A 14,721-nucleotide genomic window follows, 5' to 3' on the forward strand; every position below is an offset into this window, starting at 1 on the left:
ATTTAATAGATGGCTGACCTTAGCCAAGACAATCCTCTATGCTTCACTTTCCTTTTCTCTTAAATAATAGGTTAGTGATATAAGACCTGAAAAAGAACTCAAGAGTTCATGAAGGAAAGGAAGACTCTATGTCAGTCCAAGGAACTATTTTGACAGTTATAATGCAAGGATAATAAAATTATTCATTAAGATAAAGTTTTTTTAAAATTTATTTCTTAAACAACCAGGTAGCAGGAGGCCAGGTGAGATCTCAAAATTCCACTTAAAAAGACATGATCCTTTTCTTTCGTGAGCTAAATAGCTTCATTTTGTTATTTGTCAGTGTGTGTGTGTGTGTGTGTATAATACCCCTATCCTTCATTTTTTCCTTTACTAGCGCATGGTGAACATCTGAATCTACCTCATTTTTTTACATTATTTACCCACACTAAACTAAAAATATTAAGGGGGATTCAGGCAAAATATCTGAGTAGACATTTTTTCAAAGTAAGATGTAACAATGGCCAATATGTACACAAAAAGATGCTCCATACCCAACCAAATTATCCACCAAATGATGCAATTGTTTATACTAAGGCTCTTGCAAAGTCCTGTTGTCAGAATATCAAATGACTGCTTTTGGATACTGTTATGTGTGAGTGACCCCCCTCAAACCTGACCTACCTTGAAATTTTCTTGTAGAGGGAACAGACCAGTTTTTCCCTTAGCTTTTGCCTTCCCTTTTATAGAGGCAGCAGTGGTATACGGGATCTGGGGCTGACTTTCAAACACGTGCACTTTCTTGTCAGTTTCACAGTGCAAAGTTTGCATAAGATCACACCTATCATTAGCATCCCGGTAAGCTCATTTGTATTGCTCTTCTACTTCTTTGATTTTGTGTGTCATGGTAGCTCTGTGTTTCTGTAATTTTAAAGTTCCTCATAGGCTATTTACATTTAGTTTCTTAGTTGATGTTTTCATTCAGTTATTTAGTAGTCACTTAAAATCCTATGTACTTAAGTAAAAACTAGAGAGAGTTACAATTGCCCTGTTTAGTATAACACATTATTTGCTTTATTGAACTTGGAATTAAAAATCAATGTTTGTGATGTTAGGAAAAGCTTGCCATTCACATTAGGATTTATTGCACAGAGACAACTGTTATTGGGAGGCAGTGTGCTTTGGATCCTGAGCATCCTTGCACTTTCTAATTGGGTATACCAAGAGGTACAGCCTTGAGCACTCTTTACCCAGGCAAGCCATTTCTCAGAGTTGTGTATGCCACAGGCAACTCTGAGGGATGAGGTAATGTCTTTCACTGGAGAGAGAACAAGGCTTGCTTCTTCTTACTAAGAAAGCGGTGAATTCTCCAAAGTCAGGATTCCTTGCCTGCAACAATGCACTACATATGCAAGTATCCGTAAGGGGCCCTTGTTACCCTATGGGACTTGAGGATCTTGGATAACTGATACTAACCAGTCTGAAATTCTGGCTACTACTACTGCCGTGAGTAATGTCTTTTGTCTCTGACCTGAGATTCTAGTGTCTTTTGACAGTATCCTTAACCAGTGGCAGGTTAAACTGTTTACTTCTAAGTAGGGTAAAATCTTAGACTGCACAATTCTTGGTAGATGTTTCCAGATATTATCCCTATATCAATTATGTTAGGGCAATATTTTCCGGCAGAATGATTTTTTTGTCGTATTGGTATAACACCTATGCTATTAATATTGCTCTACTTCATTATCTTCAAATTGACTCACTTATTAATTTGAATATTTTGTGAAAAGGAAAATGTACAATACCACCTTAAATCTAAACTATCATTATTTGCCTTAGAGAGTGTTCATTAATACACATTTAAAGAAGTACAAGGATATTATAATTTACAATATTGGTGTACTATCTAAAATCATCTCCACCTACCACAGGGCCCAAGTTAGCTGATTACATCAGAGTAGTCACGGCTGGGACAAAGACAATCAAAACCAATGTTTTTAGTTAGGGAATTTTGAGGTCTTCTCTCCTGCCCTATAAAAAATTCTCATCAAGCCATCCTGTGAAGGAGAAAAGGGGGAAAGGAAGTCTAGTATTCTGACCTGTAATGGAGACAGTTGTTATCCTCCAGGTAAGTACATGCAGGACTGCCTGGCCATCAGACTAGGAGAGCCTGGTGTCTGCTGCAGGCTGGCGCAGAGAAGCCAAAACCAGATCTTGGAGAGGGGTGTGGTTATGGTGAGTCCTACATCCTCAGAGCCCCGGGGGATGGGTCCATCCTGTCTGGGAAACTGGCACAGTGAGCCCCTGGACCTTCGTCTCACTTTGGCCGGAATCCGGCACCCATCAGGTTGTTGCTAACTTGAACAGTCTGGAGACATGAATTGTACCCCCCTCGATTAAAAAAAAAAAAAAAAAGCATCACAGAGAACTGACCTGTGATGGCGCAGTGGATAAAACATCAACCTGGAACACGGAGGTCGCTGGTTTGAAACCCCAGGTTTGCCTGGTCAAGGGACATACAGGAAGCAACTACAAGCTGATGCTTTCTACTGCTCCTCCTGCCCACATCTCACACTGCCTTTCTCCCTTCTAAAAAAATCAGTAACTAAAATCTTTTCAAAAAGCATCACAGAGGAAAAATAATACTGGTCCAGCTGTGAGCCAGACACATATATAGATATACAGGTTTACATACAGATATAGATACACTGTTCTTATGTAGCACCTTCATGTTTCCAGGTAAGGATGGGAATATCTACCCCCAAATCTGACTTGAACATCCCTTTACAATTTACACGTTTCAGGGTATCTGTTGAACTGGTGAAAAGAGCCTGCCACCCGTCTTCTGGAAGACATCACCCTAAGAAAATAAGCCAGGGCCTGGCCTGTGGTTGCGGAGTGATAAAGCATCAACCTGGAATGCCGAGGTCACTTGTTCAAAACCCTGGGTTTGCACTATCAAAGCACATATGGGAGTTGATGCTTCCCGATTCCCCCCTCGTTCTCTTTCCCATCCAAAATGACTAAAAAATTTAAAGTCAGGAAAATAACACTATAAACTTTAGACTCAGAGAAGCAGCTCTGACTAAAGCATATCTGTTATTTAGACTTGTCTCTGTGTCCAACCCCCAGACAGACCCATTGTACTTGAGTCTCATGGGGAAGGGGCCTGTGATTAAAATCCCGGTTGCTAAGATACCTATATCATGGCTCAAGTGGCCCTGAATGTCTGTCTAAATTGAACAGTTGGCATTCTCCCCACTTTTGTAAAGATCAGTCTGGGAATCAGACTGCTGGGGGTTCTGAAAAATATGTTGGGCTTCACTATTTGAGAATTCCAAAATATCAGCAGCTGTAGGGGCCTGAAAGTACAGAACCTGGATGAAGGGGAAGGAATATCCAATATGGTATATGGGGGGGGGCAGGGTATGGGCAGTTGGGCAGGTACAGCAAGAGAGGAACATAGGTGGCATCCACCTAACAGTAGGCCTGGATTTGTTCTTAAGCACAGGTGAGAACTACTTTCTCTACCTTCCCAAATAAGCTGAAACAAATCTCTTGGGAGTTGGGATCCTGCATGGGCTGATGAGGAATAAAGCCTGTTAGATAGAACTCAGTTATTACCTTATTTGGTCCTTACCAGGTCCCTTTTAAATCATTATTCCTTTTTTTATAAATAAGATACAAAATTCTGGTGGTAATTTGGAGTTCACATTTACTTCTAAAATACTGTCAACAAGTATCAAGTGTCCCAATACCTTTAGAAAAAAACTGTTAAGTGCCATTGGTTACTTTTTTTTGGTACCAAACTTTTATTATTTTAACAATGCGTGTACATTCTAGGAATAAGGAAAAATACAAGTAAGCAGAATTTTAAAAATCACTCACAATCCCAGGACTTAATGGACTATTTTTGTCTTCCATCACTCACGTTTTTCTGTGTATATACGCAACATACAAATGTACTCTTCCCTTTTAAAAATATGATACTCACATATTCCTTAGTAACTTTTTTTTTCATTTTATACACTGTCAGGAACCTCTTTTTGTACAAATGAGTAAAGCTCTTTCTCTTATTAAAATGCAAAGACCTGGAGAATGGTTCAAAATACGATATACAATAAGATGCAGAAACAGGAGATGCATCTAAAACCACTAATAGCAACAAGTTAAAAGTAGCAAAGTGGACAAAGGTTTATCAGGAAAATGCAAATAAAAAGAAAGCTATATGGCAATGTTAATGTCAGCAAAATTCAAGGGAAACTACATTAAATAGGGGTAAGGATGGTTTCGATTAACCTTCCAACGCATCACTATAAGCTTGTTTCTTACTCTCCTTATCTCATCTATCTCATTCACCTCTCTAAACATGTCATCCTTGCTTAAGTGCCTGTTGTGTATGTCTTCCTTAAAATCCTGGAGAGACTGAATCAGCCTTTCTCTAAAAGTTCCTTCTGTTTTTTCCTCCTCTTCTGGCTCTTGCTCTTCCTCCTCTTCCTCCTCCTCCTCCTCTGGGTTTTCCTCAGACTTTGGCTCTTCCTCAAGCTTTGGTTCGCTCTCATTTTCTGGGTTTCCTTCAATTTTCTGACAAGGTTTCATCTTGTATCTGTCTTCTTCCTTCTTTCCTTTTTCTCTGCTTATTCTTGAGTGTAATTACTTCTAGGAAGCAAGAAGGAGATGGTAAGTCTGAGGCTTGGTAACGGGACCCGACATAAGTCTCGGCATTTGCTTTTTCTGTTTGTTCTTGAGCCATCATCAATTGTCTCCTACCCAGGAGACTCATTTAGCAACCAGGGTTTCCCTGAGCCGGCCCCCTTTACCTCTCCTTTCCATCGCCTCACCTCCTGCCCCTCCCTTCAGCCATTTCCAAGATTCTCTTCAACCATTTTCTTGCACAAAAGCATAACACTAGACCTTCCCAGAACAGCAGGCTGAGAGAAGCGGAGTGGGGAAGAGGGGGGAGAAACAGCGGAGCCCACATATCGGTCCCGCCCTTGCCCACCTCCACCCCAGGCGTCTTTATATTCCCCTCACCTACCGGCACTGGCCCGGTCGGTTTATTCCTCGTCTTTTCTAGCCGTTGTGTAGCGTTGAGAACAACAGACCTGCAGATCCGCGGACAAACGGGAAACGATGGGGGAGGGGGTGGGAGAGGGAGAGGGAGGAGAGAGTGGAGGAGTGGAGGTGGGGCGAGCGCTCGGTGAACAGCACCACGTACCTTTTTCTTCAATAAGGCTCTCGTTTATGGAAAATTTCTCACCTGTTTTCCCCCAGTTATCCCCCTCTCCACAATGCAAGTCAGCTCGAATTTCCCACCAGACAGGGAGTAGTAAAAGCAGATTATTTCCGAACTGTCTTTAAGACTGAGGCGGGGGTTTGGGGGAAGGGAAGGTGTTGGGAAGGAGGACTGAGATGGCAGAAGATGATTATTTTCAAATTACCACAGGTCCCTCTGTCCTTCTCCCGAGACCCCTAGCCCCTCCCTTTCCCAAGGGTCATCATTTCCTGCAGGCGCGGAGGTGGGAGGTGGAGTGGTCAACGTGACCAAGATTCTAACCTAGGCCACCCTCACCTTAGAAATCCCGAAGCGGCACCCATTTTGACACCAACCTGCAAAATTGCGGCCAGCTGACGCTTTCTCCTTCCCTGGCCTCAGGCTCCGCTGTCGCGCTGCAGAAGGAAGCTGGTACCCAGAACAGAATAAGGAGCAGACTAGCAGGACTTCTGCACACGTCGACTCCTGGTCACGTGAGATATACGTCACCCGTTAGCTTGAGTCCCTAATTTCCACTCCCACCAAAAGCGCGGCAGAAGAAAGCCCGCCCTCTGTTCCCTCTCCGGTTATACATTTGGCTCTGTCAGTCTTTTTTGTTGTTGTCGGTTATTCCAGGGGGAAATATTTGCCTTTCTCTGATTACTAGGGAGCGGCGACATCTTTTTCTGGACCTACTAAATTCTTCTACTTCTTTCCAGAATTCCCTTCCTGCCTTCTCCTTCCAGCATTAAGAATTCCCACTGCCATTGCCCCACCCACCTCCAGACTCCATTTCATCTGCAATCTGGTTCTTGGCTGTTGTGGAACTGGGTTGGTTTGGCAGCGGGTTGTAACAGCAACAACAAAAGAACGTGGGACAGGAATGAAATTTTTGAATGTATTTTTTACTTTATTATTAATATTTTTATATTCTTTTTTTTTAGTAACATCCTTTTCTTATAGTTGGAAAAGATGAAATTATTTTAGTTAAATGAGTTAATGCATACAAATTGGCAATTATAAAATAGTCAGGGAATGTGATGTATAGCCTAGAAAATATACTCAATAATATTGTAATATGTATGTGTGATGCCAGGTGAGAACTACACTTATGGAGGGGCTTGCTTTGTAAGTTATATAACTGATCACTATGATGTATATGTGAAACTAATATGATATTGAGTCCTAACTGTAATTGAAATAAATTAAAAACATAAAAAAGAAGATGATAGGGTCATCTCAGAATAGAACCTCAAGCTAGCCAGGCTACATTTTCACAATCAGCTTCTGCAGAGCAACAGCACCAAAGTAGGATATTCCTACTTATTTAGAAAGGGTCACATAGTGTGGAAACTTGGGAGTTTTGGTGTTGGTGTTAGCAGGAATCAAGAGACTTAGGGGAAAACTCACTAAAGAATACTCAGGAACAAATCAACTTATGTCACTCAAGGGAGGGGATCACACTTATAAATTTTCCCAGGGGACACATTCTTTCGGCCTCTAACTTTTGGAATTCAGTGTTTTTGTCACACTTGCAAAGTATGGGATTGGTGATGGCAGACTTATGTCCCTATATCCTTTAGCCAAATCATTTAACTTCTTTGGGAGTTTGGGATCTTTTATTGGTAGAAATCAATGAGATTAATAAACAGGTTTCAAATATTTTTTAAAAAGTTAATGTATGTATACCCCTGAGAATAGTGCTTGGCATATGGTAAGTACTTTAAAAGCACAAAGTATTATTATGATTATATTAAGATTTCATTTGGGAAAAAGCATTCAAAATGGAAAAAAAAAATTGAGTCTAGAGCCCTGGGGCTAGTATTTGCCAATAAGCTGTGCTGCTTGTAGAATCATCAATTGTTTCCTGATCTGTAAGAAGACTGTAACATACACCTCATATAATTGACTGTTGGGAATTCTAAATAATAACATTTGGCAAGAAACACTTCACTTATATAAAATCTTCAACGGATATTGGTTAGATTTCAACCTCAACTCAGTCTTTGGTAAAAGTCATAAATTTACCAATAAAAAATTGCATAGCTCTCAGAGGTAACATTTGAAATATAATGAGGAGGCATAAACACATATTTCTGCTGTATAAGGTTTGGTGCCCCTTTGTGAAGCAGAACAAAGTACTCACTGAATTATGGGGAAAGAAGAAAAAACCCTCACTGCATCTCCTTTTATTTCACTTGCTTTTCTGTCATATTATTCTATCTCCTGGGAAGTATGGGTATTTGAGCACCAGAAAACTCAAGATATAATGGTTTGAGTCTGCTGGAGAGAACACTGGTACGAGAGCCAGGAGATGTTAGACCAGTGCCAGACCTACATGTTACTGGCCCAAAGTCCATGTGCCCAATGCTTCCAAAGACCAAAACTCAAAACATCAGGGTTTGGAGCAAGGAAAGGTTTATCATCAAGAAGTCTCCAACTGAGAAGATGGGAGACCTAATCCTTAAATCCACCTTAAAGTATAGATTTCAGGCTTATTTTATGTGAAGGGAAGAAAAAATGGAGGGACAGGAGAGGATTAATGACAACAGACATCTGGCCGCCAGCAAGGGCCGAGAAAGATTGTGCTTAGTCTGTTGACCTTAGCTGATGTAAGTCCAGATCACAAGATTCCTGCATATTTTTGATAAACAATACATACTTTCCTTATCTCCTTGGGGAGAGTCATCCTCTGGCAAAGGGTTGTTTTTGTAAACTTCCAACTGAAAGCAGAATTCCTCCAGCATAAGCATATCTAGATGCACGAAGCTATCAACCTGAAGGCCATGGGAACAAAGCAGGTTTGAACAAGATGGGGTCAGAGAGGCCGAACATTTCACTCTGTTACAAACTGACCATGGGAACAAAGCGGGTTTGAACAAGATGGGGTCAGAGAGGTGGAACATTTCACTCTGTTACAAACTGACCATGTGACCCTTAGTAAGTTACTCTCCCTATATCTCTAGAAACAGGAGAACAAAGGCAAGCTGTAAGGACTTAAAAAAAAGCATGTTATTGATAAAATATTAGAATATATTGTCCTTAGAAAGATTGAAACATTGTGAATGGCAGCTGTTTTTCTCCAGCTTGATGGAAATGGTTCCAGAAATCTTTAGAATGTCTGAAAAGGAAAAGGTTCTTTGCTGCCATTATCTCATTATACTCTTAACAACAGCTTCATTTCCATTTTATCAATATATATGAAGAAACTAAACAGAGTGTAAACAATATACCCAAAGACGTTATCTCCTTAGATCTGAGCAGAAAAGGCCTCCACCCAAGACTCTGCTTTTAGAGGGTTAGCATCCGTTTGGTCTTCTCTTGAGGCCCTCTTCCCTCAGTTTTGCAGAGTCAATGAGGCAAGATGTGCCTGCGTGGAGCCTTCACTTCTTTCCTTCTAAACCACACTCTAGATACCTAAAAGACCCGAAGCACAAATCCAAGGCCTGCTTACACCCCCTTCTCCAGGTCTATCCTCCCGAGAATGGGCCACATCCTTAGTAGATTTACCCTAAGGGTGGGATAGAAGATATAACAGCAGAAGCAGGACCCCCTAACATGAAGCCACGTGAAGAAAGGGGTAAAGCAAAGGGTGGATTTCCAGACTAACATAAACTCAAAGAAGGCAATAGCCAGTTAGTTAATTAGTCAAAGACAGCCTCAAGGAGGAAATAGACCTTGACCTGGGACTTGAGAGGGTGGGTAGGACATAGAGGGAGGGTGAGAAGAAAAAAGGAAACCAGTCTGACTGAATCAAGACCCTGTGTCATTATCATTACCCTGGCCTGTTCTTCTTCTGTCTTACTGGGTAAAAGTCTACTTGCTCCTCCTTAGGGGTGCTTAAGTCTATTGATGATGGCTGTCATTTAAAACTAGGTTCAATGCAAACATTTTTGGACATGTTCTGCACTACCCCCAAGGAATTTCTCATTTATTTCTAGTTCATGAAATATAAATCAGTCAACCTTTCTGAATAGTACATAATTATTTGTTAGGTATTTAAATATGCATTCTTTTTGAGTCTGTAAACCCATTCTTAGGTATGCAGCTTAGAAAAGTACTTAATGGCAGTCACAATGATTTACAACAACGAAGTTCAAGGACCTGCATTTCTAGTATCAATTCTTTGACTTGGACCTAAATATTCAAAAAGAAGCCACCACTAAAAAGTATTAATGAAGAAGCTGAAAGAAAGAGACAATTGTTCTAAGAAATAGCACATGTGCACCCAAGCATGTACAGAGGCATATGCACATTCACACATGTATGTACACATTCTCATAACCCAAGGATTCTCCCAGATGATTTTACTACAGGAAAAAAAGGCAAACTTATAATTCTTTTAAAACTGTCTCAGTGATATATATCATTTACAAATGGAAAATTACTATTAAGATAGTCAACACAATTCTTTATCATAGGAACAATTAAGAAGAAACTTAAAAGCCCTACAATAGGGAGCAGGTTAAATCAATTATGTGACAATCATATCAGATTTGTAACAAAACATTAAAATATCTATTGAGAACAAAAACAAGAATTAATTTTTCACATATACAGTTAGACAAGATGAAAATTTTGATTAATCTCAGAGTTGGTGAGACTATGAATAAACAAGCATTCATTCACATGTGGTTTGAGAATATAAAATAGTGCAGGGATACAAACTAGACTTATTAGGGTGATCATTTCACAATATGTACAAATATTGAATTATTATGATGTACACCTAAAATTAACATGTTATATGTCAATTATACCTCAATAATAATAAATAAATGAAAATATGTGCAAAATGTAAAAAAAAATAGAATAAAATGGTACATTTTTGGAGGTCATTTTGGCAATATCCAAATTTAAAATATATGTGCTCTTGGACACATCAATTCTTCTTCCAGTGATATCAGACAGAAATAGTTTTGTGCCAAATATGGTCATTATAGTAGTTGTGGTAATAGATTTTTTATTTTTAAAGAAAAACCCCTAAAAATCCCTAAAAGGAAATTGGTTAAGAAAAGTTTGATCATTCATATAATGCAATACTATTCAATGATGAAAAAAAATTATATTTACTCTCATGAGAAAATGTCCAGTAAAAAAGGCAAATTGGAAGTTAATACACATGAAAGTACACTTTTGTTACAGCATGCATATATTTATTTTTGTGTATTTAAAATATGTGACTATAATGAAATTCCACCATAACATGATAAATGAAGTCCACACAATTTATATCCCTGTAAAATTTTAGATTATATGAATGAAAGAACTGATGTGAGTATATTTGGTTAGCTTGCTGGTCAACCCAAACCTATCAGGGTCTTACTGTGTTTTGATGGCATTTCATAATAGTTGTTTATTCAGCACTTGAGTTTAATTATCTTCTTTCCAGTTTCCCCTGTCCTCAAATCTCATCACCAATCATGTTATATTCAATTTAAGTTACTGTGGCATCTTACTGTATTTTTACATCATATTAGAAATTTGAATGAATATATACTTAACTATTCCCATAGGATATATTTGAATAAGTATCTAATAAAAAGGGAACTTTTTTCTCTGTTGCATTTATATATTTAAATTTTATCTTTAATAGGCATGTATTAATTTATGATAGAAAAATAACTGAGATGAAACTTTGAAAACCTTGAGAAGAAATAAAATGTCTGACAAATATAAGACAGTCATAGCTTTATTGAAATAAAAATGATTGTGTAATGTATCAGCACATGACAAAAAAAAACAGGTTATGAACAGTAACCTGCTGAAGATCTAATGTTTTCAAATATATATATATATCTCGAGTATATATATTGATATTTATATGGATGCATGCATAGAAAATATTATGGAATAACATACATGAAAATATTAGAAGTGGGTATGAGTGGATGGTTGGTTGGCTTATGGGTGATTTATGTATTCTTTTATACATTTCTTTATAGAATTTTTACATTTTCTTACTGCGTATGCACAACTTCTACAATACAGAACAGTCTACAAATACTATGATCTTATTTTATGACACATTTCACATATATACTGTAGTTGAGCAGGATCTAATTTAAGGCCTCTAATACTTCTTTGAGGTATGGGGTCCTTGCAATGGTTGAACATCTCACATTTGCTTCTTTTGGCCCATTTGTAACTAGTAGGGATTAAAATGAGACTCTCCTCCCCATGCTCTAACTGTGCCTCTTGCCAATCCAAGTCTGAGATAGTCAACTGTAGTATCAGACATACATAAGAAAGGAGGTATCTCTTTCCTAAATTTTATCCACTGAGCAATCTTTTCTAGGAACTTTTTCTTTTGCTAAGAAAAGTAATATTGTTGACAATAATATAACCTATCTTCCTTTGTCTCTTTCTCTCTCTCTTTCTTTCTCTCTCTTTCCCTTTCTTTCTTTCTTTCCTTTCTTCTTTTTTATTCGGTGAGAGGAGGGGAGGCAGGCAGAGAGACTTCCAGCATGTGCCCAGACTGGGATCCATCCAGCAAGCCCACTAAGGGGCGATGCTCTGCCCATCTGGGTACACTGCTCTGTTGCTGAGCAAGCGAGCTTTTCTTATATCCTGAGGCAGAGGCCATGAAGCCATCCTCAGGGCCCAGGTGCAACTCACTCCAATTGAGCTATGGCTGCAGGACGTGAGAAGGAGAGAGAGAGAGAGAGAGAGAGAGAGAGAGGTGAGAAGGGGAAGGGTGAAGAAGCAGATGGGTGCTTTTCCTGTGTGCCCTGACTGGGAATCGAACCTGGCACATCCGCACACCAGGCTGACGCTCTACCACTGAGCCAACCAGCCAGGGCCATAATATAATATTTCAAGCAGATTATAATATAGTCTTATTTATCAATTCAATTATTTTAAAACTATAGAAGAATAGAAAAAGAAAGAATTGTATTTCTGGCTCTGCTTGATAGGTGACATTTATTTATAGTTCTTTAACTTTTTTTTTCCAGTGAAAATGCTTTACTTTTGCAAATGAAAGCATTAAGTATTATTATTTAAAAGGATATCATTAAACAATATGTATGAAATCATCCCAGTTATATTTAGAATACATATAGAAGGAAAGAAATCGCTCTAAAATCTACACTCAATTTATCTGATGACTCTCAAACACATATTTCATCTACCTATTCATTCAATAAATATTAATTAGGTGCTTACTAAGTACTGTCAACCCAAATCCATATGTATCTTCCGGACTTTCATCTCAATTATCATTCCTGATTGGACATGTTAGTTCAGTGGAATTACATCTTAAGATGAGGCTGAATTATAAAGTCAGCATATACAATGAAATCCCACCTACTCAACTTTACCTTTGAAATATTTAGATCCTTACTTCACAGCATATAAACATAAAATGTAATGTCATACAAAAGTATTTAAACTTATAAGTACCTATAAGTTTTATGAGAATATGGAGTTTAAAAACTTATAGGTACTTATAAGGCTAAAAATCTTGTACTTATTCTTCACATAGCTGTCTTCTTTGGTCCATACCCTATTGATGTCTTTTCACCAGTGTTTAGGCTGTGATTACCACTGTGATTTTGTTGATTTTTAAAGAATATTTTATTATAGATAACCATCATTTCAGTTAGTCTCATTGTTTGTAAGGAATAGAGACTCAGGCTAGCTCAGCTGAGGCAGGATTCATGGTGAGACTTTATAAGGCTTCAAAGAAGAATTTGATCTTAAGGAAATCTGAAAACTGACAGCCATTTTCTAATGGACCTCTAGGAACCAGGACCTGAGCATTGTTATAATGCTCTGCACTAACTTGGCTCAGCTGTTGTCTCAGTCTCTTCTCCCTTCCTCTTATCCCCCTTCTCTTCCTATGTCTTGTCTCTGTCTCACAGTTTTGGCTTCCTTAGAATGTCATCCTGCTCATATGTCAGGCTCTCTCAGGTTCCTAAGGTACAAACCGTCCTCTCACAGAAGTGCATGTACCAACTAGCCCCAAACACGCACAAACTTGCATACAATTTTAAGCAGTCTCCAGACTTCCCCAGTTGAGAAACCTGGTTTATGTGAAATAAAAGGTTAATGGGTGAGAGTTCCTTGAATGCTGGCTTAAGGCTGGTTGAGGGGCCACCAAGGCTGGAATGGAATGACAGGCAGCCACCCTGCAACCAGGCTAGGCCCCTCCTAGTTTCTTTACAGGCAAGGAGGCCAGAGGTGAGAGGCCTAGTGGGTTGCATTCCTTTAATGGAACATAACTAAACCAATGATTTATGAAGATGAAATACTCCCAGGAGTGAAAAGACAAATCATTTTTCTAAAACAGGACAAAAATAACATACTGATTAGGCTCTACTGGGATTGATTTACTGAACATATAAAATGTTGATTTGTTTTAGGGAAATTTAGGTTTCAAATTCTCAAACAAATTAGTGTGCATTTTATTTTTTAATTTTTAATTTTTATTTTTTGGTGGGCCATTACCTTTAATCCTAGCTTGCACCCGGCGGACAAGAAATACACACAGTGGGAAAACACTTCCCTTTTCACTCAGGGCTCCCAAAGCCAATAACTTATCCGAGTTTCCTAGAATCAATGGTTTCTATCTCACCAGCCTTATTCATCTCTGTTCCCCATCTCCTTCTCTCTGCACAAACTGGCTTCTCCTTCAGCACTCCGCCATCTTGGCTGCTTCTCCTCTCCTCCCCGTAGCCTTTCTCTGCTCTCCTCTTAGTGTTCATTTTAAAAAGGTACTTGGGAAGTATCATTAAGACATTTCTAACTAATAAATAGAAACATGACTAAGTTATGAGGGATTTTTCTATTTAGTAGAAAATCTTATTTTTTATTGTAAATTACTTTTCACCCTCAAGATAGGAAAAGGTTATGAATAATTAGCATGTTTAAAAAATGCATTCTTTCCTTTGTACCGGATGGAAAATATTTTCTACCTGATATATGTCAACTTAGCGAAATAATAAAGAAATGTTGGAATAAATACCTGTTCTCCTCCTCTCCCTAAAATGTAAGTATTATTGTTCTGTAATGTAAAAGAAAGCATTCTGAGTTTAGAAATTAGCACAGAAAAGTACATAGACAAAAGTTAATGTTTCACTTTCCACTCTCGGTATTCTTTGACAGCTTTCTGGCCATTTAGATGCAGGTAGGACCTCAGGGGAAAACAATTATTACAAAGAGAGGAGGTGGGGAGAAGAAAGCAGGTTGAGGGCGGTTAGAACAGGGCAAAGGCCTCATTTCACAAGAATTGTAAGTGGACAGTAACACCAAGAAAAAACGCTGCCGCTCCCTGATGATCACAGAAAGCCAAATACTACACCTGGCCTCTTGAAGTGCCAAGGTGGGGAAAAAGACATTCCAGATTCTGGGTGAAGGGAGGGGGACAGGTTTAGAGCCCTCACGTGAAAGGAGTCTACTTGGGCCTAAGTCCCTTTCCCCCTGTCCTTTGTATCCTCTGAGTAATGTTTCCTATTGCAGAGGAGGAAAAACTTCTGGTTGAGGAA

General features: G+C 38.8%; 1 protein-coding gene across 6 annotated transcripts in view; it reads right to left on the reverse strand.

Annotated features, from left to right (window-relative positions):
- Positions 1-3,763: 3,763 nt before the first annotated feature.
- Positions 3,764-14,721, reverse strand: part of TCEAL9 (transcription elongation factor A like 9) — a 303,391-nt gene continuing 292,433 nt past the window's right edge. Inside the window, exons 1-4 of one of the 6 annotated variants that reach the window (XM_066357025.1) lie at positions 5,590-5,734; positions 5,240-5,386; positions 5,018-5,084; positions 3,764-4,635 (exon numbers count right to left, since the gene is read on the reverse strand). In XM_066357025.1, the coding sequence (XP_066213122.1) occupies positions 4,243-4,578 (336 nt within the window). In that variant the 5' untranslated portion in view covers positions 4,579-4,635; positions 5,018-5,084; positions 5,240-5,386; positions 5,590-5,734 and the 3' untranslated portion in view covers positions 3,764-4,242. Of the gene's footprint in view, positions 4,639-5,017; positions 5,085-5,239; positions 5,387-5,589; positions 5,742-14,721 lie in introns of those variants that run through there. The other 5 variants (XM_066357022.1, XM_066357023.1, XM_066357024.1 and 2 more) reach the window with 5 other exon arrangements.

This window comes from Saccopteryx leptura, chromosome X (genome assembly GCF_036850995.1).
Source record: "Saccopteryx leptura isolate mSacLep1 chromosome X, mSacLep1_pri_phased_curated, whole genome shotgun sequence".
In the NCBI taxonomy this organism is placed as follows: domain Eukaryota; kingdom Metazoa; phylum Chordata; class Mammalia; order Chiroptera; family Emballonuridae; genus Saccopteryx; species Saccopteryx leptura.